This window comes from Lemur catta, chromosome 8 (assembly GCF_020740605.2).
Source record: "Lemur catta isolate mLemCat1 chromosome 8, mLemCat1.pri, whole genome shotgun sequence".
NCBI lineage: Eukaryota > Metazoa > Chordata > Mammalia > Primates > Lemuridae > Lemur > Lemur catta.
This window is the reverse complement of record NC_059135.1, coordinates 1,178,293-1,201,700: the sequence shown is the minus strand read 5'-3', so window position 1 is coordinate 1,201,700 and position 23,408 is coordinate 1,178,293. Positions and strand designations below refer to the sequence as shown.

General features: G+C 66.5%; 1 protein-coding gene across 17 annotated transcripts in view; it reads right to left on the bottom strand.

Moving 5' to 3' along the window:
* The window catches only part of KIF1A (kinesin family member 1A), a 61,010-nt gene that overhangs the window by 24,454 nt on the left and 13,148 nt on the right, over positions 1 to 23,408 (bottom strand). For 4 of the 17 annotated variants that reach the window (XM_045559924.1, XM_045559921.1, XM_045559922.1 and 1 more), the window contains exons 11-26: positions 22,111 to 22,189; positions 21,100 to 21,242; positions 19,239 to 19,372; positions 18,017 to 18,096; positions 17,538 to 17,613; positions 15,072 to 15,151; positions 14,763 to 14,869; positions 13,657 to 13,740; positions 12,441 to 12,621; positions 12,254 to 12,326; positions 11,715 to 11,808; positions 9,816 to 9,964; positions 9,245 to 9,423; positions 7,693 to 7,830; positions 2,094 to 2,212; positions 178 to 263 (exon numbers count right to left, since the gene is read on the bottom strand). In XM_045559924.1, the coding sequence (XP_045415880.1) occupies positions 178 to 263; positions 2,094 to 2,212; positions 7,693 to 7,830; positions 9,245 to 9,423; positions 9,816 to 9,964; positions 11,715 to 11,808; positions 12,254 to 12,326; positions 12,441 to 12,621; positions 13,657 to 13,740; positions 14,763 to 14,869; positions 15,072 to 15,151; positions 17,538 to 17,613; positions 18,017 to 18,096; positions 19,239 to 19,372; positions 21,100 to 21,242; positions 22,111 to 22,189 (1,802 nt within the window). Of the gene's footprint in view, positions 1 to 177; positions 264 to 2,093; positions 2,213 to 6,751; positions 7,022 to 7,692; positions 7,831 to 9,244; positions 9,424 to 9,815; positions 9,965 to 11,714; positions 11,809 to 12,253; positions 12,327 to 12,440; positions 12,622 to 13,656; positions 13,741 to 14,762; positions 14,870 to 15,071; positions 15,152 to 17,537; positions 17,614 to 18,016; positions 18,097 to 19,238; positions 19,448 to 20,619; positions 20,647 to 21,099; positions 21,243 to 22,110; positions 22,190 to 23,408 lie in introns of all 17 variants that reach the window. The other 13 variants (XM_045559914.1, XM_045559915.1, XM_045559916.1 and 10 more) reach the window with 7 other exon arrangements.

The following is a 23,408-nucleotide window of genomic DNA, read 5'->3' as shown; positions in this document are numbered from 1 at the left end:
CCCAGGTCAGGCAAACCAGGGAAGGGGCCTGGGTGTTTCAAACATCGAGGGGGCGGCAGGCTCAGGGCTTGGGACCCAGGAGGACCTGGGCTCGGGGGGCAGGAGGGCGCCCCAGGGGGGAAAGCGCACGGGAGCGGCTGGCACCCCGAGGCCAGGGTTCAGGTGGGAGAGCCGCACCTTTTCAAAATGCTGGTCATCAAAGGAGATTTTAGCAGTTCCCGACTGGCGTACGCCGGAGCCGTAATCAGGGGCCTCTTCGTCAGCTGCAGGAGGAACCGATGGTTGGGGCCTGGCTCGACCCCCAAGGCAGGCAGGGCCACCCAGGGTCGGGGCGAGCACAGTGCTCTCCCAGCCCGCCTGGCCGGCTGGGGCAGCCGACACTGCCAGCTGCGGCTCAGTGACAGCCAGGAGGCCCACCAGGCGCCCAGGGCCCAGAGGCAGCCCGGCGCGTCCCAGCCCACGCTGACAGGAGCCACAGACGCCAGCTGCATGAGCAGCACCGGGCAGCCCTCCCTGAACCTCACCATGTCCCTGCTGGTAACACCTCCAGGATCTCAGTGGCTTCCAAGCCACCATCTCCCATCCAGACCCCTGATGCACCCCACTCAGGCTGCAGGCCTGCCCGCCACGCTCTCGCACCCCTGCCCACCACGCTCTCGCACCCCTGCCTCCAAGTCCCCCCCAGACCTGCTGCCCGAGGCCCCAGGGCTCTGTCTGCCGTGGCCCACGCTGGCCACAGCCGCCCACCTGCGCTGAGCGCAGACCCGCTGGCCGCAGCCCACGTCAGGCCGGGGCAGGTGTGACTTCTGGGGACACTGACGCAGGGTCGGTGCCTTCGCTACGTTCCCTCCTCTACGACCACAGCCAAGGCCCAGGGGGCACTAGGTGTCGCCTCAGATGGAAGGATCTGGCACTAGGATCTCAGCAGAGGCCTGGGGCCCTGCCCGGGTTAGGCCACGTCCCAGGGACAGTGGTTTCCCCGCATGTGACCTGGGGACGGCAGGGCTGTGGTCCTGGGCTCGGAGCTGCTGTGCACCTTCCTAACTGGCGGCTTCATCTGAAAAGCGAGGGCCCCCTCGACCCCACGGGCTACGGGCAGGGGCCCTAGAAGGGAACCTTCGCACAGAGCCTGAACTCGGGCTCGGGAAATGCCCAAGCTCCCCCGACCAGGACAGTGACAGTTCCCACAAGGGCTGTGGACCGGCCCGAGCCTCTGGGGCGGCCCCACTCTCATGCGGGCAGTGGTGGGGTGGGGGCCCGTGGGAGGGGGTAGCTGGGAAGGCTCGGCCCAGCCCAGAAGGCCCCCCCGGCTGGGAACCGGTGCAAGGTGGACGTGAAGCACCTGGCTAGGGTGAGCGACTCCTCGAGCGAAGCCCCAGCAGAGGCCGGGGGTGGGGCCTGCTGTCGGCCCAGGCTCACCTGCTATCCCCGGGGGTCTAGGCCCTGTGGTGCCCCCGTGACTGGAGCACATTTTTACAAGCAGCATCCAGACCCTGTTTGTAGGTGGCAATCGGAGGCTCGGGGCCCACCCTGGGCAGCACACCCCGGCCCTCGGTGGGGTGGCCTGGGCAGTGAGTCGTCTGCACGTCCCACAAGGAAGGGGACTGGTGTCTTCAGGCCCACGTTGGAGGGAGGGTCCGCAGCAGACTGGGGCCCGGGGCCAGAAGTCTGCACGGCTCTCCCGGACAGTAGAGACAGCGGGGAGGGAGCCTGCTCTGCAGAGGCTGGGGCCGGGGGGCCAGGGGGTCTCTGGTCCATCTGGGGCTGCTATTGGGACAGGGGACCCCACACCAGAGCGGGCTCAGCCTGCATAGCCCCAGAGGGGCCCCCGCCGACCAGGAGGGTCCTGGAGCCCCGAACCAAGAGCCAGCACAGAGGACCGCCCCTTCGGGCCCTGCCTGTGGCCAGAGCTCGGCCGCCAGCCCGGCCGGGTGGGAAACAGCGTCAGGCTGAGCGCAGGGCCAGGCACGCCCACTCCACACAGGCCTCCGCGTGATGCCTGCAGAGGCCCCGCCCGGCCCCAGCCTCTGTGTGTGAAGGGTCAGGGTCAGGGTCAGGGTCAGGGTCAGGGTCAAGTCCCGCGGCCCGCGCACCTGAGATGGCCTGGACGGCCACGCGGAGGAAGCCCTTCACCTCGCCCTTCTCGCTGACGATGGCCACGCGGTGCACCAGGGGCACGGGGTACAGCAGGTTGCTCAGGTACACGAAGGCCCTGGGGAAGCAGAGGCCGCGGTCACGGGCCACCCCCAGCGTGCGCTCGGAGCAGCGGCGGCGGCAGCACGGCCTGGCTTGCAACACAACACGGAGCTGCAAAGCAGAGGGAGCCGCCGACAGCCAGGGCCGGGCAGCGAGGGCGGGTGGGGCAGACGCGGGCTCAGAGGACACAGGAGGAGGAGGAGGGACAGAGGAGGAGGAGGAGGGACAGAGGAGGAGGAGGAGGAGGAGCCGCAGTGAGCACAGGCACAGCCCAGCCGGGCCGTCTGGGAGGGCGCCGGGGACGGAGGTTCAGCCTGCTTCTTCAGGGACTCGGGGGCCGGGACCCAGACCACGCCGAGCCGCCACCCTCAGGCTGGCATATGGCGGCCGGCGGCCCTCTGCCTCCTGCCCACTCCCCAGTGGCCCCTGACGCCCACAGGCCCACAGCGGGCGCGAGTCCACGCACAGAGAGAACCTCGGCGAGAGGCAGCCCCAAGGGGAGTCGGCCCAGACGGGGCACCCCCCAGACCCCAGTGCTGTCCAGCCTGCCCACCGGGGACCCAGAGCACCGAGAGGCTGCTTTCGGGCAGCTTAGCCCTGCAGGCCTGGACAGAGGTGACCATCACCGGGGTGGCAGCTGCATTCCCTGTGCCGGCCACCATGGGGCCACACGGGCAGGCAAAGACCCCCAGCCACCCACCCGGGTTAGAGGCAGAAGTGCCGGGGATGCCAGCCCCGCCCTAGTCACAAGAGGAAGCTGAGGCCCAGTCCCCGAGGGGGCCCAGCAGGCAGGAACCAGCCAGCACCCCCTCGGCTTGGGCACGCTGGTGGCCTTCCCTCCCCAGGGCACCTGGGCTCCTGCACAGCAGCCTTTGCTTGGATGTGAAGGTGGGGACAGAGGCTGCTGTGAACGGGACACAGGTGTGCTGTCCAGAGGAAACGTAGTGGGAGCTCAGGCTGCCAGACAGGTACAGGCCCTGCTCCGCCCCGAGCTGGGGCCAGGTGGGACGGGCTGAGTTGTGGGGCTCTGAGCCAGCCCCTGCCCTCCGACCCCCCAACCTTTCTGGGGGCAGCACCCACTGCAGAAAGCCCAGGCTCGGAGGGCAGAGGACTAGGAGGGCCCTGGGCACAGCTTGCTCCGCCCCGCCCCGCCCCACCCCACCCTGCAGGGAGCCCCAAGGAGGTGCCCTGCCACCTCCTGCTATGGGCCCGGTGGGGACACATGCCAGGCACCTGGGTCCTGGCGTCCCTCTGTGTCCCTCTGTCTCAGGGACACACAGAACAGATCCAGGACGAAGGTGGCGTGTTAGGGCTGATGAAATATGGTGTCACACCCCATTTCACAGGTGAAAAAACTGAGGCACACAGAGACTGAGAAAGTCACCAGGGCCCTCGCTGGGCTGTGAGGCTGGCTCTGGCCCGACCCGCGCCCGTGTGGACGCTGAGTCCCGCCCGCCTGCGTCATTCACGCAGCCAATCGACCAAGCAGACCAGGTCTTCCGTGGTCCTTCAGCATTCCTCACGTCACAGGAGAAAGGAAACCCGGGTGCTGCGGCCCTGAAGACGGCCACAACCTCCTCAAGCCACGGCATGAGACGCAGCCCAGACTCTGCCCGGGAGGCAGAAACCACTCGGGCCAGGGCCCTCGAGGGGCCTCCTGGCTGGAGGTCAGGGGTTGTAGGATGGAAATGACCCCTGGGGTCTGGGGCCAGACACTCCCGTCCTCTCTGAGCCTCAGGACCCGCTAGGGACAGGTGCTCCTGGCACCCAGGGCACCCCGGTGAGGGAACCTGGATCTGGCTGCAGCCCGGTGTGGAAGCCCTGCTGGCCCCAACCCAGCCACTGGCAACGGTGACAGATTCGTCCTGCCAGAGACCCCTGGCGCCCAGTACCCACCACCCGCCGTGGCAGCACCAGCCTCGAGGAGCTGTGATCTGGGCCTGGAAGACGCCTGACCCTGTGCCCCCCGGCCCCTGGCAATGCATCCGGGGCACGACGGGACGGGGCAGAGCCCAGGGCCTGCCCCGCGGAGCCTCGTGCCTCTGCCCAGGGGGGACAGTTCCCGGCCCTCAGACCTCATGGTCCAGGGAAGGCTGTGCCCCCACCTGCCCTCCAGGTGCCAGAGACAACCTGAGGTCAGCGCCCACCACCGTGGGCCAGAGCACAGTCCCGCCCGGCCCCTGCCAGCCACGGCCACGCCACACCCACACACACAGCGCAGGTCTCAGGACCCCGGGGCTGAGAGACACTGTCCACTGCCACTCTGCAGAGACGGGGGCTGGGCAGCCCGGGCCCACGGTGGGAGCCTCACCAGCCCCGGGGGCGCAGAGCCCACCCTGAGTGCAGCCCTCGCGCCCGGGCAACCTTTATCCACCAGGTCCTGGACACTGGCCTTGGGCTGTCACCTTCTCTCCCTTCCCGCCCCCACGACCCTCCCCCCGGGCATGAGCCCCCAGCCCCACTGTCTCTGCAGCTCCTGAGCCCACCCTCTTCTGCACCACCCACCTTCCGGAAGTGTCCCGTCCCGGTGGGCAGGATTAGCCAGGGGAAACCAGACCCCCCAGGCCCACTTCCTCAGCCCGGGCAGCCATCTCAACCCACCCGCCTCCCTTGCTCACCGGGTGTGCCAGTCACCAGAGGCCCCCTGCGGGTGACGCAGGCCCTGGGTGAGGGGCCCCTGGCTTGGGACGTGGGAGGCGGCGCTGGGTGGCCTGGCCGCGGGCGCGGGGGAACCCGAAGCAGGCTGAAACCGTCCCCGGAGGAGAGGAGGCAGCGGAGGCAGACAGAGCGGGGGCTGAGTGTGGCTGGCGGGAAGGAGGAGGCAGGCGCTAACCACAGATTGGTGAGGTGCAAAGACGCATGCTGGGACCCAGGGAAGCCTTTCCAGAGGGGCAAGTGGGCGCCCCAGTTTCGCTGAAGCTTTGGAGAAAGAGCTAGCAGCTCCCAGAAGGATAAAGGAAACCCAACAGGGCCCTTCCCGGGCCTGGGCCTGCACAGCTGCGGCGCGGGGGAAGCCGATTCTTGCCGAAAGGAAAAGATCGGGATGCCTCCCAGGGAAGCCCTGCACAGACCGCCCGAGACACGGGCCGGGCCTCGCTCTGGTCACTTTGGTTTGGTTTGGCAGTTTTGTAAAATCTCAAATCCACAAAAGGGTAAAAAACGTTGGAAGGACCCAGCTCTTTCTGGCTGAGACTGCAAGAGCCCACGCCCCATTTCTCCCCACCTCCTGGTCCCCTGCGGGTCCTCATCCCTCGCCCACCTGACACCCGGAGCCACCCCTGGGGCCCGGCCGGGGCCTGGCCCTGCAGCCGGGGCTTTCTGAGAGAGGCCCTCACGAAGCTGGCCTGGGGCTCCCGCAGGGAGAGAGCTGCAAGTTCTCGTCCCTTAGGCCGGCTCAGCTCACCTAACGTCACCCAGTACCGTGCGTGGAAAACGAGTCGGAATGGATCCACGGCTCGGGCCCGTGGGAACCTGCTGCCTCCCAGGAGGGAGGGGGCTTTCGCGCCACCATCTCCACCCTGGGACGGGGTAAACCGGCCGAACCCTCTGGTTTACCTGGGGCCGCCCTCAGCCTCTGGCTCTCAGAACTGGTCTCCAAGCTCCAGACTTGTGAAAACGTCCACTGGCCTGGCCCACGGACGCCACCTCAAACTCCAAAACAGGTTGCTATTAAAATATCTTCTGCCTTTTATACATGTAAAACAAGTAAATGCAGCTGTTTCATGAGCTGAATTTCCTCCTACTACAGCTGGGTTTCCAGATCTTTCCTCCACCTCACTTCCCTTCCATGATAAGAAACTCGAAGACCCACAGGGCTCCCTGGCTTTGGGCTTCCGTCCCGCCTCCTGACCGTGGCCTCGCTCCTGTATTCGGGAACCTAATAGCCAGCTCCTCCCTGCAAAGGGCGTGTTCCGTGAGGACACAGAGCCCGGCCCCCGTCTCCGGCCATGGCAACCCAGGAGGTCGGGAGGGATGGGGTCGTCCTCCCCTTTGCCCCGGGGCTTTGGAGCGGGGCGGGGGGGGGGGGGGGCCGCAGCCTCCACTCCCCACAGGAGGCCCTTCCGGCCTCCAGAGGCTGCCTCCTTTCCCAGAGGGGTGACTCTGAGAGCCGCCCGGGAGCCTCTGTCTCCTCTGGACAACAGCAGGGAGGGCGAAGCCGCCTCGGCCAGGACGATGTGACCCCGGGGAGCACAGCACCAGCTCGGGGCAGCCGGCTCTCACCTCTCTCGTGCCCCTCGGACTCTAAGGGGGGAATCCGGTGCCTGAGCCGGCACCACGCCCGGGGCCCTGCGGCCTCTCTGCAGAAACAGTCCCGCCTGCCGGGGCCACAGCTGAACGGCTCTTCTGCAGCTAGGACCGCAGTGGCCCCACTGGCCCAGAGCGGCCACCTCCAGGGACGCGGGGGCCCGAGTGCCCGCAGGCCTCTCCGTGGGGGCCAGCCCCTCCGCCTGCCTCGCCCGGGGAGGCCGGGGTCGGCGCAGGGCCGCCTGTGAGCGAGCAGAGCTCCTGCACAAAAGAGCTGGTTCCTTCCCAGCATGCGCCTGACCTCACCAACCTGCCTACTAAACTGAACAGGGGGGGCCGGTCGTAAAACGGGTCCCGGCCGTCGCACAGCACGTGCTCCGGAAAGACGTCGTCCTCCAGGTCCTCCTCCTCCTCCTCCTCCTCCTCCTCCTCCTCCTCCTCCCCCACGCTCTGCTCCTCGGCAGGCTCGGTGGCGTCGGAGTCGGGGCTCGAGAAGGTGGGGGAGGGGGTGAGAGCAGCCATGCGCTGGCTCATGCATGTGTTGAGAAGAGGGTAGCTGTTGCAGCCAGAGGTGACTGAACTGAGGTTAGTGCGACAAGACAGAGAGAAGTTAACACCAGCTGCTCGCGGGGGCGGACAGGGGCAGGGGGCTTCTGTGGAAAACCAAAACCAAACACAGAGACCATCAAGAATGCTGTTTCGAAAGACAAGAGGACCAAAATGCACCCTGTCCCCCGGCTTGGAAAGAAATCATGTGTGCAGGAAAGGTTCCGGAACACACCAGCAGGTGGGACTGAGAACAAGGGTCCCGGCCAGGGTGACTGAGGCCGTGCGAGGACCTCGTGAGCTTGGCCACGTTGAAGCCTCAGAGTACCACGGCCACACCGTGGGGAGCAGGGGCTGGATGCAGACCCCGACGGGGGCGGGACAGGAGGCAGGGGTCACTAAGGCTCAGTGACTCCCACCTTCAAGGCCACCAGGTGACATGGAGCCTCCCACATTCACCCTCATGGACCCTGGGCCTGCAGTAGGTGTGGGTGGCAGCACCTAGACCCCGCCCAGGTCCCCTGAAACAACAGGGCCTGTGGGGCGTGGAGGACCCTGGGGCAGGGGAGCACAGGGCAGGGCCTGGGGACAGGAAAGGGCCCCTCGAGGCTCCTTCATGCGGGGCCAGGCCTTGGGGGAGGCCCCCTCCCACCCCTCTGCCATCTCCTCTCACTTGCTCGGCCAGGGAAGGGAGGAAGCGCCCACCTGCCCACCAGCCGGAACCAGGGGAAGCGGTCGTAGAAGGGGTCTCCACCGGTCACCACGTTGTCACAGTCCTCAATGACGCTGGAGGGCACCTCCGCTGCCCGGTCATACATCTCCCGCATCAGGTCCAGGCGCTGCCTGCGGCGGCAGGAGCAATGTGGGCTCAGCCACAGCCCGGCGGCCGCCACCACACGCCTCGTCCCCTTGGGGCCAGCGGGCCCAGCCCAGCTCCAGCCCCAACACCCTGCTCAGGGGCATCGAGGCTCAAGGGGCCTGTGGAACACAAACCCCGTCGTGGCCCTAGACCATGTGGTCTCTCAACCACGGGAGACACACTGCCACCTAAAGGTGTGCATCCACTGCTTACGCCTCCCCAGTGCAGTGACAGCAAAGCGGCGGGGACAGGCAGGACGGGCCCGGGGGTGGCGGAGGGGCAAGCGCAGAAGTGGGCGTCACCTCACAGCCCCGAGAGCTCAAGGAATGACGGGCAAACCGCAGACGGGGAACGGGAGACCCAGAAATGTCTGAAAATTGTTATTCCCAGGAAAGCCAAATGTTGCAGAGGAAAGATCAGTCACGGTGCCCCTAGGACTCGGGCACAACACGCACAGCACACGCAGTGGCTTGGCAGCCTCCCAAAAGCCAAATGGTGCTGCCTGGGAGCATGGGAGGGGAAGAGGGTGTGTGCATGTGTGTGTGTGTGTGTGCACACGTGTTTGCATGAATGTGACTGCATGTGTGTGTGTTTGCACAAATGTGTATGTTGGATGTGTATGTTTGCATGAATGAATGTGTGTTTGCATAGATGTGTGTGGGTGTGTGTTTCCATGCATGTATGTTTATGTGTTTGCACGGATGTATATGTGAGCGTGTCACTACTGACGTCTGTGTGTCCGTCAGCGTATGTGTGAATGAACTGTACAAGCAAATAAAGTGTGAGAATGTCAGTTGAGTATATGTTAACATGTTGTTTATTTTCTGTATTTTATGAGGTTTTGACATCTTTGGGGGGGGGGCCTCACTGGCTGGGGAGAGCCCCCCCCAGGTCTAGCTGATTCCTAGAGACAGTTGACAGCTTGTTGGTGCGCCCACCTTTCATACACAAACCAACCCCGAGCACCTCCTCTCTCTGATTTCTCACACACCAGGCAGCCAACACCCCCTGCCCCGCGTCACCAAGGACCAGGCAGCAGACGATGAGGGCTGGTCCCCACGCCCCAAAGCCCTGTGGAATGATCCAAACCAGCAGTCTCCCCGCCCCGCCTCGCCTTTGCCACGGAGACCCCAGTAAAGGAGGCTGCGGCCTCCTCACTGGCCCTGAGGCCTGCAGGGTGGGCCATGCCTCTACGTCCCCGAGTGTGAGTGACGCTCCACTCCTCCCTTGGTGGCACTGACCTGAGTGGTCACTCAGCCACCTCCACCACCTAAGGCTGAGGACAAGTCAGGGAGCGTGTGGGGCGGCAGAGGCCGAGCTGTGGGGAGGGCACGCAGCCTCGCCCAGGCGGGAGGAAGTCCCCGTGTGCCCACCCACCCAGCCGCCCTCCAGCCACACCTGAGCTTCTCCAGGGTCCAGTAGTGAGTGGCCCCGTTCTTCTGGTCCTGGACCTCCACCGCCACGATGGTGCGGGGGAAGGGCCGCGTCTCTCGGTCTTTGGCGGCCTCTGGGGGCAGCAGGTCAGGTGGCAGAGGGGAGTAGAGTGTGTCTGTGAGGAGGACAAACTGGAACTGGACCTGTGGTGGGCGTGAGACGACCCCTTGTCAGTCCTCGGGGGAAGGAGCCCAGTCCCCGAAAGGGCTTCCCTTCCACCTCCGGAGATCTCGGCTGCATGGCCCACGCGGTTCCCCAGGGCCTCCCAACCTGCCACTGGAGATGACCATCCGCTGCCCGCCTGCCCACCTGCCCGCCATCTCTCCGCAGCAGGAAGGGCGAAGCACCCACCTCGGCCAGTCCTGGGCCTCCCTCGCCTGCCCACCCCTTCTGGGGGCCCAGGTTAGGCGGGGCCACTCGGCCCACCCCAGGGCTGGCAGGGTGCCCGGTTCCGAGTCCTGGCTGTCCCGTCACACCGGGCTGGTGCCCTCTCGCCAACACAGACGAGACACGGTGCAGCCAGAGGGGCACCCACCTTCTTCTTCAGCTCAACGCTGATGGCGTTGGCCTCCTTGAGGAAGATGGCATTGCCCCACAGCAGGTCCCGCAGGGACGTGAACTGGTACCACTTCCACTTCCGGAAGGCCCACAGCGCCAGCTCACACTCCCTCTCCGTCCACTGGACTGTGGGGAGAGGTCACGTGGTCATCGTAGGAAGGCCACGACACTGCCCCACGCCCCGCCCTCTGACGGTCAAGCCAGGTGGGTCACTCTGTGGGGCTGCCTCGCTGATCCTGTGCCTGGCACACACAGGGTCATCCGCGGGGAAGGACCAAGGCTGAAAGGTCACTGCCCCATAGTCACTGTGGCTGGCCCGGCGGGAGGGCCAGGTCCAGGCCCCTCTGCCAGGCTCCCTCCACTCTGGGCCTGGGCTCCGTGCCCCCACGTCACACTAACTGCTCTGGGTGCACAGAAAGAAAAACTGGCAGAAGATCTGCCACGTCAGCAACGTGGAAAGCTGCATGTGCCCCAAAGGAAAGAGCCCGTCACCTCCCCGCGCAGGGGCATCACCGTGAGTCAGGCTGAAGGTCAGAGGGGTTGGGAGCACAGTGCCAACGACAGCCACATGCGCCCTGCCAGTGGTGGGGACAGGGACCCACGGGAGAGGAGGCAGGCGGGCAGGCCAGGTGCTCCCAGGTGGAGCACTCTCCCCGCCCACACGCCCTGTCCACTGGGCCCGCGTGGGAAGGACCAGCAGGGACACCAGGAGAGGCTGTCCGTGCACCAAGCACTGTGGCCTTGGGCTCCCAGCCCAGATCTGGAGCCTGAGTGTTGCGTGGGAAGGAGCTCCATGAGGTAGACGAGGCCCAGCAAGGGGACCAAGGTCACACCAGCACGCAGGGGCTGACATGGCAGTGAACCCCTGTCCCCGGCTACACCCACCTGCCCTGCCTGGGGGCCTCCCTCATGTGACAAAGGGGATCTCAACATGACGTGTGCAGTGGACCTGTCCTCAGGGACCCCAGGAGCCATGTGCCAGCAGGACAGGGGCCAGTGGACACACGTGAGTACGGCAAGCCCTGGCCAGCACCAGCCCCATCTTCCCACGGCTCCATCAGAGCCAGCAGGTGTCTGCACACACGTATGCACAGGCATGTGCATGCGTCCGCACAGACATATGCACAGACATATGCATGCATCCCCACACACATGTGCACAGGCATATGCATGCATCTGCACACACGTATGAATGGGCATGTGTGTGCGTCTACACACATGTATGAATGGGCATGTGTGTGCATCTGCACACATGTATGCACAGGCATATGTATGCACAGGCATATGCATGTTTCTGCACACACGTATGCACGGGCATATGCACGTGTCCCCACACACATGTGCACAGGCATATGCATGCATCCACACACATGTATGAATGGGCATGTGCGTGCGTCTGCACACACGTATGCACAGGCATGTGCATGTGTCTGCACACACGTGTGCACGGGCATGTGCATGTGTCAGCACACACATGTGCACAGGCATATGCATGCATCCACACACATGTATGAATGGGCATGTGCGTGCATCTGCACACACATATGCACAGGCATATGCATGTGTCTGCACACATGTGTGCACGGGCATGTGCATGTGTCAGCACACACATGTGCACAGGCATATGCATGTGTTTGCACATGGTGTGTGCATGTGCATGTGTGCAGACTGCAGCACGGCCTTCCCCAAATCCCAGGAGCCGGGAGGCCCCTCCCTAGGGGACTGGACCAGATCCCAGGGCAAAGTGCTGGCCGGCTGACCTCCAGGGTGGGGCCCAGGGCTCCCTCCTCTCCAAGGCCTTGTCCCAGCCCCAAGGTGGCCCAGGCCCTGCCACCTCCAGGCTCAGGGAGCAGTGCTGGCCCCAGCACTCACTCACCTTCGTCCTCCGGCTCCTCCTCCTCCTCGTTCACCTCCGAGTAGTACCTGGAGTCCATTTGTTTCTGCAAAGCCTCCAGCTTGCTCTCATAGTCCTGCAGAGAAGCAAGGCCTGCTCTGCAGCCCGCCCTGCCTGGGCTTCTCCGCTGCCCCTGGACACAGCCTCACCATGCCCCGCCGCACAGGCCAAGAGATAGGGCCAGGCGGGCAGAGAGGGCGGCGTGGGGGGGGCCAGGTGGGACCCAGTGGGGGGGGCCAGGCGGGCAGAGAGGGCGGCGTGGTGGGGGCAGGTGGGGACCCAGTGGGGGGGCCAGATGGGGACCCAGTGGGGGGGGCAGGTGAGGACCCAGTGGAGGGGCCAGATGGGGACCCAGTGGGGGGGGCAGGTGGGGACCCAGTGGGGGGGCCAGATGGGGACCCAGTGGGGGGGGCAGGTGAGGACCCAGTGGAGGGGCCAGATGGGGACCCAGTGGGGGGGACAGGGGGGACCCAATGGGCAGGAGCCAGCTGGGACCCAATGTGGAGGGCCGGAGTCCTCACCAGCCGCTGCTGCTCCAGCAGGTAGGTGGCCTCCTCCCGCTCACGGCGGTACTGGTCCTCCAGCTCCTGGAGCCTGCGAGGGGGCGGCAGGGTGAGTGGGGTGGCGGTGGGGGCACACGGGGTGGCGGTGGGGGCCACGCGGGGTGGCGGTGGGGGGCACGCGGGCAGGCACCCGGCCCCGCCTCACCTCTGCTCCATCTCCTGCTTCATGTCGATGCCCTGCTTCTCCAGCAGCTCACGCTGGGCGAAGGCCCAGTCCACGGGCTCAGCGGGCGTCTCCGCGCAGGGCGTGCGCTCCCGCTCCTGCCGGGCCTGCTCCGGGTGGTTGAAGCGGAACACGTGGCTCTTTCCCATGATGATGCGGTTTCCTGAGAGATGGAGGCAAAGCTGGCCTTAGGGACCCTGGAGGTCTCAGGGCTTGAGGAGCAGACGGGAGGACAAGGGGGAAGAGGGGCAGGCAGCCCACCGGCCCCAGCGCCAGGCCCTGCTTCCCGCCCTCCTCACCGCCTCCCAATCCACCAGGGTCATTTGCAAAACAAGGACCTGGGGCCTCCTGGCTTCAATGTCTCTGCAGGTGCCCCGCCCCCCACGCCCCCCCCCCCAGGCCAGCCCCCAGGCCCCCCCCAGGCCAGCCTCGCCGCCTGCCTGCAAGCCCCTCCCTCGGACATCCAGGTTCTTGGACCGCCTGCACCCCAGGGCTGAGCCTGGACACGTGCGCAGAGCACACGCAGAGCACAGCTGTGCGGTTCGCAGAGCCCCCCCCCACCCACGTCCCCCACTACAGTGGACACAGGGCCAGGGTCCGGGCCAACTCTGAAGTAAATCTCTGTACGCACGCCTGTGCGTGTGCGCGTTTGTACACACGTCTCCCTGTGTCCACATGCACCTGTCTACTTCGTCCGCGCAGCCTGCTCTTCTGCTTCTCTGGCGGAACTGCCACCACAGGGGTGATACCTACACGTCACTCACAACAGCCACCTTACCAATTCTGTCTGACTTCTCTAAAGAAGGGACTCTATACCCATGTGTGCACACGTGTGCAAGTGCACATTTTACAGCGTCAGGGCACCGCAGCCTGGGAACGGAGCCCGAGCCCAGGTGCTGGCATCTGCAGGCTGGTCACCCCCCACCACCAACGCTCTGCGACCCCCAGCCCAGCCCCCCGGGGAGGCGTCCTGAGCCCAGGGCAGACTGGCGGCCCCAGCTCCGCACTCAGCCCACGGCATTGACACGGGCCGGGCCATGCTATGTGTGCTATGTGGACGGCACCTTCTCTGCTCAGGCCCACAGCGCAGGCCCTGGGGTGCTGGCACCACGTGCCCACAGCCACAGGGGCTGGCCAGGCGCCCTGCAGGGAACGGGCCTCACCCCAGTGCCCACTGCCCCCCGAGCCACCACCGTACCTGACCGCAGGATGCTGGGCTCCGTGACCTTCTTGCCGTTGACGTAGGTATCTGCTCCCTCGCAAGGCTCCAGGGTCACCACGGCTGCAGGACAGTGGGGCAGAGAGGGGGATGGTGAGGGGCTGTCCCCTGCAGAGGCTCATCCCCCACGGCCCTGGCGTGGCCCACTCTCACCCCTCTCCTGCTGGCCACAGAGCCTGAGCGCTGGCGACGCCTCATTTTGGCCTCAGAGGAGCCGGGGGGTCTCCCCCACTTAAAGGAGGAGAAGAGTGACCCCCAGGACAAGAGTCCTGTGCCCAAGTCAGAGCCAGGAGGCCGTGCTGAGCCTGGCGGCCCAGGGCCCCACCAGGTCTCTGTGGGGACAAAGATGAGAAACATGTCCCGGGGGGTCCCCGAGCCCTCTGGGCTTTGGGCCCACCCACACGGGAGCAGGCAGGCAGGGGCTTTGCGGACAGAGAATTCTGGGAGAGCCAGCCATCCCCAGCACTGCTTAGGGCCACCGTCCTGAGGTGGCCGAGTTGGACAGCAGGCATAGGGCATGGGTCATGGGTCATGGCTGGACGTTCCCTGGGAGATGCCCTGGGCCGGGGGCCGGGGGCCAGGGCACTGAGACAGCACATGGACACAGCCGGCCCGGCACCCCGATGGGCAGCGCCAGGCCACGGGCATGGCCCCACGTCACCTTCAGAAGGGAGGCTGGTGGGCAGCGGAGTGGACAGGTGGCCGCCCCCCACTGGCAGGGAAGTGTGGACGGAAAAGAGTTTCCAGCCTGGCCCTGGGCTCCCTGCTCATGGCTCAGCCGTCCGGCCCACGGACCTCCGCCCCCACCCCGCCCCGCGTTCCCGGCCAGCAGCTGGGCACTCAGACCCCCGCCGTGTCCCCACTGCAGCCTTCAGAGAGCTCAGCTCCCTGAAGCAACCCTGCCCCGGCCGCGGGTGGCACCAGGAGCTTCCCAAGCACATTTCTAATGGGAGGTCACAAGGCTGACCCAAATGTCACAGGCGTGTGCACATGCACGTGCTGCCCGGAAGTGTAACCCCCACTTAGAGCAGGGGAGCCGCGGGGCCGGCAAGCTGGCCTGGGCCGGGGCCACAGGGAGGCGATACCTTCGCTGCCGCCCCGGGAGTCGCTCCAGAAGACGCAGTGCTCCTCCTTGATGAAGTGCCCGCTGAGAACGATGTCCTGCCGCCTCTCCCCGTCCTCCCTGCCCACTCTGTGGGGCGGGGGCGGCGTCAGCAGGGCAGCCGGGACCCAGCACAGCCCTGACGCCACTGCGAGCCGCCCAGGGATGCCCCCAGGGCCTTCTGGGAGCCCCCAGGGAGTGCGTGGCCAAGGACGCAGGGTCGGGGAGGGGCCACAATCCCAGCAGGTGCCCACACCCAGCGCCCCTGGGGGGACAGGGAGCCCAGCCCCACCTGGTGACCCCGTCCTTGATGTAGTACAGGAGGCACTCGGACATCAGCGGGTCCTCGTTCAGGTTGACGAGATGCGGTGTCTGGCGGGAGACAGGGGCGTCAGCTCCCTGGGGGAGTGGAAGCCCGGGGCTGGTCCCCACCTGACCTCTGCCAGGCACCAGGCCACCACCAGTCCGAGGCCTGGCATTTTGGGGGACACGGTGTCCTCCCAGCCTGGCAGAGAGTGCAGGAGGCCCCTAGGCCCCAGCTCAGCTGGCATCTTGCAGCCAGGAAAACAAGGCCTCAGCCAGGGCGCCGCCCACCTGACACCGAGGGCTCCTACACACACCTGGGCCTCCTACACACACCTGGGCCTCGTACACACACCCGGGCCTCCTACACACCCCCAGGCCTCCTGCACACACCTGGGCCTCGTACACACCCCAGGGCTCCTACACACACCCCCCCCCCCAGAGCTCCTACACACACCTGGGCCTCGTACACACCCCAGGGCTCCTGCACACACACGGGCTTCCTGCACACACCCAGGGCTCCTACACACACCCAGGGCTCCTACATACACCCGGGCCTCCTGCACACACCCGGACCTCCTGCACACCCCCCAGGGCTCCTACACACACCTGGGCCTCGTACACACACCTGGGCCTCGTACACACACCTGGGCCTCGTACACACACCCGGGGCTCCTACACACACCTGGGCCTCGTACACACCCAGTGCCCACCCTCACCCCAATGCGGGGATGTGGAGACCTGGTCATCAGACACAGGGGACAGACCCTCTGAAACTGTCCCCTCCCCCAGGTGGGGAGGGTGTCTAGCCAAGAAAGGCTGTGCTCCCACTGCAGGGCTGAGGCGGATGCAGCCTCAGGGTCCAGCTGGACTGTGTGCTTCTCCCGAGATCCAAAACACGGAGATCTCAGGAAGGGGTCCCTGGTGGTCCCACTCCTGGGCAGCGCCCAGACCCAGGGCCACCAGCGGAGCCAACGGACTCCAGGGTGCCTGGTCTCTCGGGGGAGCCCCACACACCCCAGGGGTACACCCCACGCCTGCAGGAAGGGACCAGGGTCTGGAACAGTTCAGGGAACAGTCCATTCCAGACCAAAGCAAAGGCCGGGAAGGCGCGTGGAGTTGAGCCCCGTTGGGGCACGGCCGGATCCTGCCCTGCCCAGGCAGCAGAACCTGCCCCACGTTCTCTCAGGCCCTTCCTACCTCCGGGCCTTAGCAGGTGCTGGTCCCCTGGCCTGGACCACAGCCCTGCCCAGCCCCTCCCAAGCTCTGGTCACACAGATGACTGCCCCCGTGTCCGAGCTCCCCGGCCGTGAGCACCCCAGGACCAGGTGGGTGCCGGCATGGAGAGCCTCAGAGAGCCTCGGTGGGCAGAGGTATGCAGTGGGCAGGGATGTGGGGTGGGCAGGGATGTGGGGTGGGCAGAGGTGTGTGGTGGGCAGGGATGTGGGGTGGGCAGGGATGTGGGGTGGGCAGAGGTATGCAGTGGGCAGGGATGTGGGGTGGGCAGGGATGTGGGGTGGGCAGAGGTGTGTGGTGGGCAGGGATGTGGGGTGGGCAGGGATGTGGGGTGGGCAGAGGTGTGTGGTGGGCAGGGATGTGTGTAGTGCAGACAGTCCCAGTGCTATGATGCACTTCACCTCTGGGAAAGTTCAAGCAACCCCTTCCGTCCAAGTTTGCCCCAAGCCGGCCCGTGGAGGTTTGGGAGGCTTGGCCAGGGCCCAGGAGGACGCCCTGCACCTGGGCCCCTTCCAAGGCCACCCCCACGCTCCCCTGTGCTTCTCTCCGATGAGCAACGTCCCAGGGCACGCCCAGGTGGGCCGCCCGGCCAGCGTCCAGCCCAGCCAGAGTCCAGCTCCTCAGGGGCCAGGCAGTTCTAGTCATTCTTAGGGGCAGGGGGGTGGGGCCTGGGCAGACGTCTCCCGGATGCCTGTGCTGCTGAATGGGGTGCGGGAGAAACACTTTGAAGAAGCTGCCTGGGCTGTGCTCCATTGAAGGGTCCCCAGCTGGAAGACCCCTGAGGCCCAGCCCATGGCCAGGGCCAGTGAGCCAGCTGGGCTTCATGGGAGAAGACAGGTCCCCGCTGGAACCAGCCGGACCTGATACCGGCTGGGCTCTGAGAGGGCAGCTGGCTCCCAGCTCCGTGTCCCCTGCCGGGCACGGCACAGGCTCGAGGGCAGGGCCAGGCCCCTGCATCTGTCTCCAGCCAGGGTGCAGCTTCCCAGGCTCACCCCGACCTTGAGCCCAGCCCACAGCGCAGACAGCGAAGAAACCCATCGGAGTCCCAGTGAGACCCCCACAAGGGAAGGTCTGGCTGTGGGAGAGCGTGGCCGCCCCAGTGTCTGAGCCAGACCCTGCCACGCTCCCCTCCTCCCAGGAGCCACTCTGGACTCACCACAGATGGCACATCACCTGGCCCCATCCCAGAACTGGGTCCAGAACTGGGACCAGCTCCTACCTTTTTGGGAGAGAACACACCCAAGGTGCCACCGTCCTCCCTCATGGCCACGCCCATCTCGGCCAGCAGGGCTTCCCTGGGGGGACAGAGCTGGGGTCAGCGTAGGCCCCACAAGGCTTCCGAGGCAGGTCCCACCCCTGACCAGCTGGGAGCCCGCAGGCCCCCGGCCGCTGTGGCCCTGGGGTGCCCATGCAGCGGCCCGTCTGGTCCTGGCTGGCTGGGGCAGCCACTGACGGGGCAGCCAGTGATGGCACCAGCCCCCCTGCACCACGGTCAGGGACTGAGTCTATCAGGCCTCGGTGGCCGGTGGCCATGAGTGCGGGTCACTGGGGGAGAGGGGACAGATTTGCCCTGAGTGTGGGACGCAGCCACTCAGGGTGCAGGAGCCCAGGGCTGGAGCTGGGGCTCGGTGCTTGTCCCGCCTGGGCCGTGGTCCCACGGGCTGTGCCCTCCCCTGGGCCTCAGTTTCCCCTGCTCACCTCTCCATCCGGATGGCTTCCGTGCGCCGCAGCTTCTCCTCCCAGGTCTCGTTGAGCTCAGCTATGATCTTCTCTGTTTCCTGCAGGGGACGGAGCTGCCTGAGCCTCCAGGGCGGGGCCGCGGGGTGGGGCAGGGAAGGGGGCCGAGCACGGAGCCCACGTTCCTGGGTCCCCCAGGCAGACGACATGTCTGGAAGCCCAGAGGGAATCTGGAGACAGCACGTCTTTCCCGGAGACGCGCCAGGGAACAGGGAAAGCAGAACCAGTCTGGAGGGAACTGGGAACACAGGCTCCGGAGACGCTGGGCCTCGGCTCCTACTGCGGCTGGAGAGCCGCGTCCTGTCCCCTCAGGACACATAGACTCTTCCCAGCACCAGCACCGGCTGTCCGGGTCTGCCCCCACCCCAGTGGGCCCACATTCCTCAGTGGGCCCCCCACCCCAGATGGACTCTGACCTCAGGGTCGCAGCCCCACCCCCCATCCTCACATCTGCCTGGGGTCGGCCTCTGTGCCTTGGGCCCCTCAGCCCCACCGTCTCCAGGGTCCGGGGCTCACACCCTGCACCCCTGCGCAGCCCTTTGCTGGAGGGATGTGTGAACGGAAAACCTGAAACCAGTCAAGCCCATTGCAGGAACCAGGGGGCACCGCGGGGCATGGGGGTGACCATGGTGTGCCGGTGTGAACACGGACACCTGCCCGGCCTTCTCAGGGGCTGTAGCTCTGCAGGACGCCGGGCAGGGAGCTGCCGCGACCAAGCAGTGATGCCAGTGAAGGGGTGCGGGGGGCCGGGAGGAATGAGACTGACTCCTCTCCCCCCGGCAACACCCCAGGGCCCACTGCCCCTTGACCCAGCACCAGCCCATGCGAGGAGTCTCGGTCCCGGGCACCCAGCACTTAGCACTTCCCCCTCCAGGCTTGGCATGGGGTGCCGGGGCCACGGGCCGTCCAGACACTGAGGGGTCCCGTGGGGGCCCTTTCTGCCCAGCAGACCAATCTCCGGCAGGCCACGGCCTGGGCCCCCAGATGAATGCACTGGGCTGCCCTGGGCGCTGCGGGTGGGCTGGGGACAGGCCACAGTGCACCTGGGCGGCCTCATGCCGAGGTGCCCACCGCTGCCTCAGCCTGGCCCCAGGAGGACGGGCTGTTCCGCTCTCATTTCTCCAGCCGCTCCCGGGCCCGGTGCTCCAAGCCCCCACGGTGGCCCAGCCGCCCCGGCCCTCACCTTCAGCCTCTCAATGGCCTCCTCGCTGCCCGGGGCGAACAGGATGCGCTCGTGGAGGCTGGACACAGAGGCCGCACGGCTGGACAGGGCTGAGAGCGAGGACGAGGGGCTCATGCCCACCAGGGCGTTGGTCACTGTGGAGAGATTGTCAGGGGCTTGACTCAGCACCCCGCCGCGGTTGCGGTTATTGTTCTCAAGGTCGGACACGTCTACGGGGAGGACGGAAGGACGACGGGAGAGAGAGAGAAGAAAGACGCAGTTGGGAAAAGTCAAGTACGGTGCGGAGAGAGGGGAGAAGCAGCAGCCCCCGCCAAGCGCATGCAAGGCCATCCCGCCCCACCGACGCGGGCGCGCCAGGCCAGCAGCAGCCCCCGCCCGCCTGGCCCCCAGGCCACCCTCCCCGCTGGGACTTCCGCTGCCCCCACCTGCCTCCCAGGCCCCTGCCAGGCGCCAGCTCACGCGTGCCCACCTAGCGCCTGCCCCTGCCTTTTCCTGCCTGCCCACTGCCTGGCCTGGCACCAAGACCCCCAGGCTCATCCTCATCTTCCCTGGGGCGCCGCCAGCCCCTCACACCTGCCATCGGCCAGGGCCACCATGTGCCCCCAAGCTGCAGGGGCCAAACTGCACTGGCCATTCAGCCGCTAACGTGGACACTGGCCAGAGACCCCCCTGGAGAGGGGAGCGCCGGGCCCCCTGGAGTTGCGGCGGGCTCATCCCCAGTCCAGGACTCACTCGCCCCTAAGGCCCGAGGGCCGGGGCTGGACGCCCCCTAGAGTGGGCGGGGCGGGGCCCCCCTAGCAGAAGCAGACACACAGCAAGGCAGCAGCAGGCGGGGACCCCACGGGCGCTGGGAACCAGGGCGCCCTGCGGCCCAGGGTCAGGGAGGCACCGAACCCCACAGAGCCAGGCCCCAGGCAGAGGGGACACGAGGCTGGCGGGGCTCGGCAGCCTCTGCTGCGAGTGCTCAGACTCACGGCGCTGCCAGGGAGAAGGGCCCTGGGTGTGCGGTCGGCTGGACAAACAGCCAGCAGGTGAGGCCTGGGCAGGGGGCAGGGCCCGAAGCCCCCCAGCCCTCCTAGCGCCTTGGCGCTGACATTCTGACCTGCCCAGGCCTCCGGGTGCACAGCAGGGTCAGAGGGCCCGACCTCAGCCACGCTCAGCCTGAGAAGGCCTGAGCTGCATGCCCCTGACCTCCCTGCTGCCTCAGTTTCCCATATAGACCACAGAGATGGAGGCGAGCTGGGCGCGTGGGCTCACAGGCAGACCCACTCCCACATCTATCCAGAGGGCCCTGGGACCCAGCCCTCCCCGCCCGTGCTGCCCAAGGCCCCGCGACGGCCGGCTGGAAGCAGGGGTGCGGCGGCAGGAGGGGGATACACACATTTGGGTCCTCCGGGCACAGTGCTGGCTACGGGGGAGGGGCGGCGTGGCGAGGAGAGACAGAGAAACAGAAGAACAGGTTTGTCTCCAGAGGGTCGAGGCTGGGCAGTCAGGGGCAGGCGGGTGGCCACAGGCGGGGCGGGGGTTCTTCGGCACGGGGACCCAGGGGCCGCTGCAGCCCAGCGCCCGTGGCCTGCCCGTGGGCTTCCGGGGGAGCCGTCTGTGGCCCACTTGGGCCAGCACCAGACCCCAACCATGCGGTTCCATCCAGGCCTCCCACCCAGAGGCAGTTCTGCCCAGGAGCACGGAGCAGGGACAGGGATCCAGGCCGGGGGGCTGTGGGGGCAGCTGGGAGCCGCCCAGCCCAGGCCGCAGCCATCGATCAGGATGACAGTCCCAGGAGAAAGGACGTGATGGCCCGAGAGGCCCCCGAGCCTGCGGCCCTGTGGCCCTGCGGGGACAGGCCAGTGCAGACACTCACTGTCGGTGATGTCGCCGAGACCCTGCGCGTACAGCAGGTCCCGCAGCCGGGTCACCTCGTCCTTCAGCTCGCGGATCAGCTTGTTGTTGGGGTCCTCGTTGATGACGGCGTTACAGCGGATCTGCTTGGCCCGGTCGGCATACCTGGGCGGCAGAGCGAGCTGCGGTAGCACCTGGGGCAGGTCCGTGCCCAGGTCCCTGCCCGAGCCCTGCCCGGGACCCTGCCTGGGCCACGGGGCGGACCTGGGCAGCACAGCCTGGCGCAGAGTGAGGCGTCGTCACCCACTGCGAGTCACTGGGGACGGTCTGGGGGCCACTGGCCTGAGGACATCTGCAGGTGGGCCACCCAGCCCCAGCTCACCCACTTGGGAAAACTGAGGCCGGGGGCAGAAGGGACAGGGCAGCGTCCGCTCCCCACAGGGAGGCCTTTGTCCTATACCTGTGGCCCCGGGGGGTGGGAGCAAGTCCAACACGGGGAACTGTGAGACTGTCTCCGTGTACGTGTGTTCTAGCCCATTCCACGTACCAGCAGATGCTCACAGCTACACGTCTAGGTCACGTGTGCCCACGTTGGGACGCACACCCTTTTTCCTTTTTGCTACAGCTGATGCAAGGTCAAAAGAGGCAGGAGACCCCGACCCAAACAACCGTGCAGCCCCCTGCAGGGCTGGGGGCCCAGGCTCCCCACCCCACAGCCAGAAAGATCTTTTAAAACACACCTGTGCCCCTCTTGCTAATTAAAACCCCCAGTGCCCCCCCAGTCAGTGTGACATTCACCCACGTGAGCACAGCACCCCCAGGCTGGTGCCACAGGGCCCTGGGCCGCCTGCAGCCCCAAAGTGCACCCCGAAGGCTGGTGGGAATGGAACGGGGCCCCTGCAGGCCCGGGAACCCCAGAACAGTCACTTCCAGCCTCACAGAGTCCCAGGCGAAACCCCCAAAAGAGCACCCCTGTCCCTGGTGTTCCCACCCCCAGATGGGGGCGCAGGGCCTGCCTCCCTGCAGAACACACCTCAGCGTGCTGAGGGTCTCGTCGTAGTTGATGTCTGCGGGGCTCAGAGCTGCCACCATAGCTGTCCTCGAGTTGCCGCCTGTGGGAACAAGGCCAGGTTGTGACCCCGGTGCTGTGTCCTCTGCCTCCGTCCCCTCCTTCGTTCACAGCCGGGGAGCCTGAGGCGCAGAGCCGCGAGCGGGTCTCAGGCCTCCTCCGTGAACAGGTAACAGGGAGGACCTGGCCCTGCCTGTGGCCCTGTCACCGCCGCACCGGGCACCTGCCGTTCCTCTTCCGGCAACATTCACAGCCGCCCGCCTCCTCTCCCACAACAGGCAGGAGGGCCGCGGAGCGTTGGCGGCATTTACTCCCAGACAAACACTGTTTACGTTCAATAATTTTTTCCCACACTTTCACGGTCTACACTTGGAGTGTTACGTTCACATTATCACGTGACATCTGTGTGAGGAGACGTGTTTTATTTCTCTTCAGCCTCCACCGCGCACACAGGCGCCCGTGGAGGGACCTCGGGCACGAGTCCTGTGGGGGCAGCGGCAGCCCAGACACGGTCACTGGCCCCGCCCCCGCCCTCAGGCTGCTGCTTGTCCTGCCCGACCTCAGAGACCTGTGTCCTCAGGGCCATGTCCCTGGGCGTGGCTCCCGGTAGGACCCTACTGGGACTGCCAGGTGACAGCATGAAGGGTTAGGCATGTGCCCCGCCCCCGCCCTGAGCCTGGGCATGGCCCTGCTGGGGAGCCTCCTGCCCAGCCCACGTCTCAGGTGAAGGGACAGGGACACGCTGCTGTCCTCTTGGCAGGGCCCCACTGCCCCTCCTCCACCCACCGCGATGCTGGCCTCGCTGGGGCTCAGCGTGGCTGCTGTGGGGCGCAGAGGCCATCAGCCAGGAAGGCCAGAGCCCGGCTGTGTGTTCACCGGCCCGAGAGTCAGTTCGCCTCTGGGCACGCCAGGCCCTCCTCGGTAAATGCCGCCGGAGAGGGCTGTGAGGTTGCTTTGGGAGGGCCGGGATCAGTGTTGGGGTGTTCCACTCTCTCACTGCTCAGGGCTAAGGTGGGGCGGAGGAGGGGCACTCACGGCAGCCCCTCAAAACCCAGCAGGCCAACAGGGCTCCCAGATTCGAGCCCCAGCTCCAGATGGGGAAACCGAGGTTCGGAGAAGGGTGGGTACTTGGTCTGGGTGTCACAGCTGACACCTGCGTTATGTGTTCCTCAGCCCCCGTGGCCGTCCTAGCCCTCAGACCTGCTCCCGCTAACCCACTGCCGCTGCCGCCCAGGCCCTCACCAAGCGGGCGCCCTGAACTA